This window comes from Sycon ciliatum, chromosome 1 (assembly GCF_964019385.1).
Source record: "Sycon ciliatum chromosome 1, ocSycCili1.1, whole genome shotgun sequence".
Taxonomy (NCBI): Eukaryota; Metazoa; Porifera; class Calcarea; order Leucosolenida; family Sycettidae; genus Sycon; species Sycon ciliatum.
The window spans coordinates 71,886,885-71,895,950 of NC_088643.1; the positions used below are offsets into that span (position 1 = coordinate 71,886,885).

Sequence of the window (9,066 nt, forward strand, 5' to 3'; positions counted from 1 at the left end):
AACTGCGGGTAATGACTGAAGTATGGTGGTACATGTGTGCAGTTTGTATGTGCAGTTTATATTTGCAGTTTGAACGTGTAGTGGCTGCAGTGGCTGTAGGATAATGCACTTTCCAATATCCTGGTTACCTATTATTAGTACTTGAAGACTCCATGGTACATGATATTAAGTTGGATCATGCAGTATAATCACTCCTGTAATTTGTACGTTTGGTGGTGGTGCTACTGCTCCTGCTGGTGCTCCGGCTGCTGCTGCTCCGGCTGCTGCTGCTGCGGCTGGTGTTTCACCTGCCTTCCTGTTGGTCAAACAGGGACTCAATGTGATATTCAACCATGGCGATACAGTGGAGGATCGCGTGGCCGACGATGCCAGCCTCACAGCACTTCTCACGGACCTCACCTCGTCTCAGCTTGCCGGCAAAGCGTACGTATCTGGACCATGTGAGCGTGTGTGCATGTGTGTGGTGTGCGCATGTGTGTGTGTGTGTGTGTGTGTGTGTGTGTGTGTGTGTGTGTGTGTGTGTGTGTGTATGTGTGTGTGTGTGTGTGTGTGTGTGTGTGTGTGTGTGTGTGTGTGTGTGTGTGTGTGTGTGTGTGTGCATGTGTATTGTGTGCATGTGTGCATAGGGAGTTGTAGCATCTAGGGATACGACACGGGCGACTGGAACATGACTGTAATGATGTGGCTTTCTCTCCCAGTCTCCCAGGATGCCCGTCCAGTGTGCAACTCTGGGTCTTCGGGTCTGTTTCAGTAGTACATCACTTGCTGAATCAGCTCTCTGTTTGGCCACTTTGCACTTTTTGCTTGTGTAACCTCTTGAGTCATATCTTGTGATGTGAAGCTTTGCTCTTGTAGCTCTAGATGATGAATGGGCAGTCAGTTGCACCCTTTGGTGGCTTTGTGCTCATGCTAAGGGATGTTTGTACGTGTGTGTGTGTGTGTGTGTGTGTGTGTGTGTGTGTGTGTGTGTGTTGGTGTGTGTGTGTGTGTGTGTGTGTGTGTGTGTGCGTGCGTACGTGTCGCTCAACAGGTGTGTTTGCAAGTTCGCCTGGGAGGTTGGATTTGACCCCAACACCTTACAGTACTACCAGACTCAGCGGCGCATTGTAGCAACTGCCACTCGGGTGAGTAGAGTAGCTGCTACTTTGCTGTGAATCGTCATCTTTAAGAAAAGAATCATGATCATCGTCTCGTCCTCTTTCTGTCTACCGTGTATTGGGTAGACCAGCCGTGAGTGGAGAGCTCAAGGATGAAATTTTAATCAATTATCAAACCGGTCACATAGGATGACATGGGTACCATTGTTTGAATCGTTTTGGATCCGTACAGCACTTTTTAGCATGTTCAGTTCATTACAGGGTACCTCACTTCAAACTCTCCAATTATGGTCTCTTCGCTGCCTAAGTTCACTTCACTTCCAAAAATAATAATAATAAGGCCAAAACAAATAATGACCTTGTTTCCGGTCGCCCGACCGGGCCACTTTTTCCCAAATTCTGATACTTTTTTTTGGTCCCAAATGTATACAAACGGTGGCAATGCCATGTGTGCAAGTGCACTGAACGAGTCATAACTCAGTCAAATCTCAACCGAATTCCACAATCGAAACACCTACAAGGTAGCAGAGATTCTCAGCTGTCGGCTCGAAAAATTCCGGGGTCGATACGAGCTAGAATAACGGAGCTGGAAGCACTCGAACTGTTTGCTTGATTTCTCAGGATGTACGAAAACAGGAATACACCACATGGCTGTACAAGAACAGTGAGTCAGTCAACTTTGACATTTACCCTTGCCATGATATATGTACAATGTACATGTGTAGGTGCTCTTGTCCATCAATACCACAACGATTGAGGAACCAAAAAAAGTATCCAAAAAAAGTTTCAGTCCGGCCGACCGAGTCTCCTTTTTGAGGGGTTGCCGACCGGAAACAAGCCTATTTTTTGTTTTGGCCTAATAATAATATTAGATACAAATGGAATGCACCAAATTTTCAGGCATGGCCCATCTTCGGGGTGAAAAACCATTCAACTAAAGCCAACAAAAACTGAAACGAGTATATATGCTGTGTGGTGCGGTTGTGCTGGAAATGTTTGTATGTGTGGAGGGTAGCAGCAATGGTGAAGTGTGTTGGTAGAAAGGGAAGGAGCGAAGTGTGAATATGTGTTAGTGCGACGTGAAGGGAAAGCACGAGAAGTGTGGTTACCAGCAGCAATGGTGAAGTGTGTTGGTAGAATGGGAAGGAGCGAAGGAGACAAGTGGAGAGCTGTGTCTGTACGTGTGAATATGTGTTAGTGACATGGAGAATAGAATGCAAAGTATGCAATGTAGCTGGGTCCATGGGTGTGAAGACAAAGATGACGACAAATATTTCCTAAGCACTATATATAACCAGCTAGCACACATAAACATCAAATATTATCATATCATATATTCGCAACGTCACGGTCTACCACAAATTACAACACCAGCATCTAACACAATAATTTCACACTGTGTCCAGCAGTCTCCAGCCACGATCCCTGTTAACACTTGGACGTCTATCACGAATGAACATTGCTTCACGTATACGCCGATTCACAAGGGACGACTGCTTGGCGAGAATTGATGCGTTGGTGATGGGTGTAGATGTGATAGCTTGGGATTTGTAGTGATGTCTCGTGACAGTTATGTACAGAAAGCGAATGTCATGTTGGAGTGTCGGGATAGTTATGAGCGCTGTGATGTGAAGGTAGAAGACCTTGACAAACACACACGCAAGAAAGTCTCTGAGATCACCCAACACAAGCTACCATAACCACTCGCCAAAGCCATTCTCCCACATAACTCGCGACTGAGCCAATTCTACGGTCTACCCAAAGACCACAAGCCAGGTCTTCCGCTGCGCCCAGTTGTGTCTACGTGCGGTTCGTCAATGGATAATGTCTCCTTGTTATTGGAACGTATCCTGAATCAGTTGTTGAAGTTCGTTCCAGCACATTTGACCAGTACAAAGGAGTGTATTGACGTGTTGAGTGATGTTGGTGTTCTTCCCGATGATTGTATCACTGCCTCACTGGATGTTGTCTCGTTTTATTCTACCATACCAGTTGTCGAGAGCATTGATGTCGTCATGGAGTTCTTGGAGTTGCATCGGAAGGAAGTAGATATGTTTCACCTGTCACTGTCGGATGTTCGGGAGCTCCTGTCAGTCGTGTTATCGTCCAACTACTTTCAATTTGACGGTGTCCAGTACAGGCAGCGGAAAGGCCTGGCAATGGGCAACCACCTCGCACCCCCAATGGCAATCATTTTCATGTCGAAGCTCGAGTCGGAGGCGATGGCTATGTTTCCGTGGAAGCCTCGCTTGTATCGTCGCTATATCAATGATTGTCTGGTAGTATGGTGTCATGGTCTTGTCAAGTTGATGGAGTTCGTGCAGTACTTGAGCAGCAGACACACGCTTCACAGTGGAACACACCCAGCAGAATGTCTCGCACATAGTCAACTACCTCGACTTGTCTATCTCTGTGGCGAGTGTTGTTGTGCAGTGGGAGTTGTTCGTTAAGCCCAGTCATAGTGGTGTCCATCTATCATACGAGTCTTCAATGCCATTGGGGGTGAAGCGTTCGGTTGCCCAGGAGCAGTTTCGGCACGCAAACAGCAACGCGTCAACCGACAGGGGGAGGGAGCGGGGAGAGAAGAAGATCGAGACATTACTACGAGACAACGACTACCCACAACACGCTATTCAAGCAGCGAAGCACCATGCAAGCACACCAAGACCATCATCCACCAGACAACGACAACAATCGTACACATCCATCATCAAACTGCCCTTCGTCAATGATCGTTTGGCACGTGATGTTCGTCGTACGGTGAGGTCTTTCAGTAAGGATGTGCGTGTGGTGTTCCAGTCCGGTCGGTCACTAAGGGACATGTTGGTATCGTCATCATTGTCCCGTCCTGAATGCCTGAAGGAAGTGTGTAAGAAGAGAAGAGGAAGGGGACGACCAGTTGAATGTCGTGCATGTGATGCTGGTATGGAGAGTGGTGAATGTTTGTCTCAGGATGTTATCTACTCGATGTTATGTGCACTATGCGCCGAGGAGTACGTTGGCGAGACCGAGCGAACTGCAAGGAAGAGATTTGAGGAGCATTGCAGAGAGGCCAAAGCGCAAGCGCTGGAGACGCCATGGGGAGAACACTATGCAGAACACCACCCACAACAAGCAATCACATCTACACCCATCACCAACGCATCAATTCTCGCCAAGCAGTCGTCCCTTGTGAATCGGCGTATACGTGAAGCAATGTTCATTCGTGATAGACGTCCAAGTGTTAACAGGGATCGTGGCTGGAGACTGCTGGACACAGTGTGAAATTATTGTGTTAGATGCTGGTGTTGTAATTTGTGGTAGACCGTGACGTTGCGAATATATGATATGATAATCTCTACTATAAGCACAGGTCTCCATTACTAGCACAGTCTCTAATACTAGCACACTGTGAGCACCTTTCGAAACATTACAAGCACAGTCTCTATCATTAGCACGGTCTTGGTGGAAATCAATGCTGCATGCATGATATCTAGCATGTATTTCTTCTTGCTCTGTATGGATATATTGGTTGAAAAATATAAGCACGGTCTCCAATATAAGCGCGGTCTCCAATATAAGCACGGGGTAGAGGGGTGTTGAAAAAATAGAAGCACGACGCTTATAATAGAGAATATAGGGTATGTGTGCTAGCTGGTTATATATAGTGCTTAGGAAATATTTGTCGTCATCTTTGTCTTCACACCCATGGACCCAGCTACATTGCATACTTTGCATTCTATTCTCCATGTCACTAACACATATTCACACGTACAGACACAGCTCTCCACTTGTCTCCTTCGCTCCTTCCCATTCTACCAACACACTTCACCATTGCTGCTGGTAACCACACTTCTCGTGCTTTCCCTTCACGTCGCACTAACACATATCATATTCACACTTCGCTCCTTCCCTTTCTACCAACACACTTCACCATTGCTGCTACCCTTCATACATACAAAAATGTCCAGCACTACCGCACCACACAGCATATATACTCGTTTCAGTTTTTGTTGGCTTTAGTTGAATGGTTTTTCACCCTGAAGATGGGCCATGCCCGAAAATTTGGTGCATTCCATTTATATCTAATATTATTATTATTTTTTTTTTTGGAAGTGAAGTGAACTTATGCAGCGAAGAAACCGTAGTTGGAGAGTTTGAAGTGAGGTACCCTGTAATGTGTGAGTGGCTGCAATGGAGTCTGCGAGTGCTTAGAAAAGTGTATCATGTTCAGTTCAGCGAGAAATGTGCTGGCATCACCTCGCCATTTCCTTGTGTACCTGGCTGGTCTATTGTATGCCTGCTTGCACTGGAGTGATGCCGAAAGGAGGACCACATGCAGCTTATACTGTAGTGTTGCGTTTGCTGGAAAGTCGCTGTACACTTCTACGTCCGGGAGTCCGGATGGAGGGGAGTCTATTGTATTGTCTATCGAAGAGATAGTTTTTTTCCACTGTTGGTCTGCTCATGATTTGAATTCTTTTCTCGTGTTTGTATGACACTGTGTATATGTAGGAAGCACCATCTCTGCCCACAGCTCCAACAGCTATGTTCCGCAGTGCCTCTGTCTTGTCTTCAACACTAACACCACCTACGCAGCATCTTTCCAGCACCCTGGTGGCCACAGGAAGTAAGTCCGATCAGTTTGCAACACTGGCGCGCTCGATGAAAGTACTGACCATCACCCAACACAACTCAGCTTTAGACTCTCTTTTTCTGTTGTGTACTATCTTTCCATTTATCCATCTTTCTCTCCCTCTCCCTTTCTATCTGCCTGCTTGTCTATCCCCATTCTTTTCTATGCATGTTCAAGTGGTGTGATAGATGTGTGCGTGACTGTACTGTGCAATATTGCATATGCCCATGTTGCTGCAGACACTCTACAACTGATGACCGAAGGCTCTGGTGATCTGGTACTGGAGGCGTGCACAGACTACTTCACGGGCACGGACATCTGTCCCCTCAATGCTGAACAAAGGTCAGTGGACTCAAAACATGTCCTATGAGTCAGGGGCGTATAGCTGGTCCCCCTTTTAGGGGGGGGGGGGGGGTTGCACAGCCGCATATGTGTAGGATGGCAGGCGCATGTCATTCATGATCATCATGTGCATGCTGAACCTAGGTCGAAATTTTGGGGAGGGGGGTGCACGTGCCCCATGCTGGCTACGCGCCTGTATGAGTGGACTTTGTTCTCTTGCTGATGATAGTAGTGCAGCTGAGCCGAGGTGTTTGGAGTGTGTGCATTCAGAAGAATGTACTTGCACACATTGTGTATGAATAGTACTATCATGTACTTGAAGTACATGTACATGCAGTCAAGCCTATGCCTATGCCAGCATTCTTCTACCTTGCTTTACAAGTGGATACAATCAGGCCGTTTCAAACTCAGTATCACAGTACATGACTGTACATGTACGTGCAGAGGTTAGTTTCCTCGTCAGTACTTTCCTACATGTGGTCATCTGTGCATGCTCGTGTTCATGTGTATTCAACCTCTATGTGTGTATCCTCTGCCCTGCTACAGGAAGAGCATCCAGGATTTCAATGCCTGCCACTCTTCTCAAAGCCATTGCGTGGCGTTCTCCTATCGTCCCTTGCCCAAGCAGGTGAGTTTGACCTACAGTACGCACAGGCCACAGTGCTCACATAGTGAGTAGTATCATACACTATACATTGTACTGTCGTGGACATGGAAATGCGGCCGCACGTCTAGCGGCCCCGGGGTGGTTGCCATGCAGCCGTGAGTAAGCATACGGTTCACACATTCATGTATGCGCTGCAGCGCGTTGGTCGTATCGGATCAACATGTGCACTGCATGCAACGTTCTGGACGCACTGAGGGCGCCGGCCCCGGTCATTCAACTAGATTTCCATGTCCACGACAGTAGTAGAACTTGAACATGGACACCTGGACTGGCAGTTCTGCATAGAAACTGCACCGGAAACAGCGGCCACCTGCATTGCGCGACCAGCGGCCGACTTTTAGTGTGCCGAGTGCCCTATCTGACCTGCGTACAGTGACCACAAGTGCTGTCCTGGATGGCAGACTTGACTGCAACATGGGTTGAAGTGCGTTCAGAAGTGAGTGCATGCCGCCAACGGAAGTGACAGTGCAGACAGTGCAGGGTGCGGTGTGGTGCGGTGCATGCACTTGAGTGAGGTGTGAGAACGCATGTGTGCTACGTCTGTCTGAAAGTGTTGTATGCCCAACACCTGTCATAATATGAGTGCATGGAAGTACATGTATGTGCACAATCCGGCATGTTGCGAATGTATGGGATCTTGTTCTAAAGACCATCTGGCTTTAATGACCGCTTTTTCTCGTACCAGGGGGCGGTGTCTTTGGCCAGTTTGTACTGTACTGGCAACAATACAATGTATTGTTATGAAATTATGTCATGTTTATGTTGGATTGCAGATGTACAGCTGTGCACGAAAGAGGAGCAAAACTACATTTATGCACTTGTCAAACAACCAGATGCTGGCACCGCAGATGGGAGATGCTTTATCTGCCTACAGGTACATGTACTCACTATGGTATTATATAACCCAATACTAGCTCAATACTAGCTCAATACTAGTATTAGATCAACCTTGTTATAGCGCTGTCCAACTAACAACATGTACTCACTAGTAACTGCATGTACTGCTGTGGCTCTGTGGCTCTGTGGCTCTGTGCCTCTGTGTGTCTGCGTTTGCATGCGTGTCTGTCTCAGTGTCTGCCTGTGTGTCTAATGTCTATGTGTTTGTGCATGACATAGGGTGTACAAGTAGAATTATGAGTATCAGTGTTGAGCTTGATCTCTTATTGCTGTGTGCTTGGCTCATGTTGGAGCTTTCTGTTCAGGATAGCACTGGAGTGTACCAGGAGGTGTGCTGCTCATGATTTGTATCAGTATGACGTACTGTGGGCGTTGGTGTATGTGTACAATACTCGTATGTGTGTAATTTGGGAAATTTCGCTATTGTGTGTGTGTGTGCATATATGTATGTGTATGCGCAGAGATGAAACAGGACACAATTGTGTCGTTGTCTTTCTTTCCTATGTCTGGCATTTGCGTTCCTTCCTTCACCCAGCGTGGCAACAACTGCCAGCGGTAGCTTCTTTGACGAGCCATCGTCCGAGAGCAGTTCCAGTTGTCCACCCACGGTGGCTGCTTATCAACGGTAAGCGATGCAAGCATTACACCATGGTGCTGTGCCCTCGTGTCTTGACTCAGTGCATTGCACTTAGTAGGTTAGTGGTGGTGATGGCGGCGGCGGTGGATCAACCAATGTTTGGCTCACCGTGTTCCTGTCGAATCTAGTCTTTCACTGACTGCTGTTCACCGACTTGAAAAGGAAAATGTTAGCGGAATGGTACTATACGTATTAATCTACGCTTGTGTAGAGTTGAAAAGGAAAATGTTAGCGGAACGGTACTATACGTATTAATCTACGCTTGTGTAGAGTTTATGCTGCCGTGTGTGTTGCTGTGTGTTGTGCAAGTGGAAAGCAAAGGTACTGCCACGTGCCCGTCACAATAGTGTTTGTCGTGTCGGTGTTATGCTCATATCTTCTATTATTATTACTATTATTTTTGCTGCAGTGTTCTCTCGGAACAGATCTTCATGGGCATGTTAGCGCTGCGGTATTTGCCCAAGGACGTAAGTCTCTTTTCTTCATTCCGTTGGCCACAGCCACATGCATGTACTATGCTCTCCGTTGTTCACTAGAGTTCGTTGTGATCGGCTCGACAAGTCACTCTGAGTTCGCCTGATAAGACCTAACAAGGTCAAAACATTTTTTTTATCTACTGGTGGTATGATCTAACTGTCTGAAGATGGAGTATCCACTGTCATTGTATGCATAGAGTACTTCAAAGTACACTGTCTTATTCACTGCACATTTCCTGCTGCAACAAGAATCTACAGTCCATTTCAAAACTGTAGACGCGTAGTGTTTGTGAAATATTTCAAATTTGGCTGGAACTTTTTGAGAATAGTTTTCG

General features: G+C 46.8%; 1 protein-coding gene across 2 annotated transcripts in view; it reads left to right on the forward strand.

The window, feature by feature from the left end:
- The window catches only part of LOC135805279 (transmembrane protein 94-like), a gene marked incomplete at its 3' end in the record, with an annotated part of 27,722 nt that extends 19,000 nt beyond the window's left edge, over positions 1–8,722 (forward strand). For both annotated transcript variants that reach the window (XM_065319298.1, XM_065319297.1), the window contains 8 exon segments: positions 311–423; positions 1,031–1,124; positions 5,592–5,706; positions 5,952–6,054; positions 6,601–6,682; positions 7,495–7,595; positions 8,154–8,243; positions 8,665–8,722. In XM_065319298.1, coding sequence (XP_065175370.1) covers positions 311–423; positions 1,031–1,124; positions 5,592–5,706; positions 5,952–6,054; positions 6,601–6,682; positions 7,495–7,595; positions 8,154–8,243; positions 8,665–8,722 — 756 coding nt within the window.
- Positions 8,723–9,066: the final 344 nt, after the last annotated feature.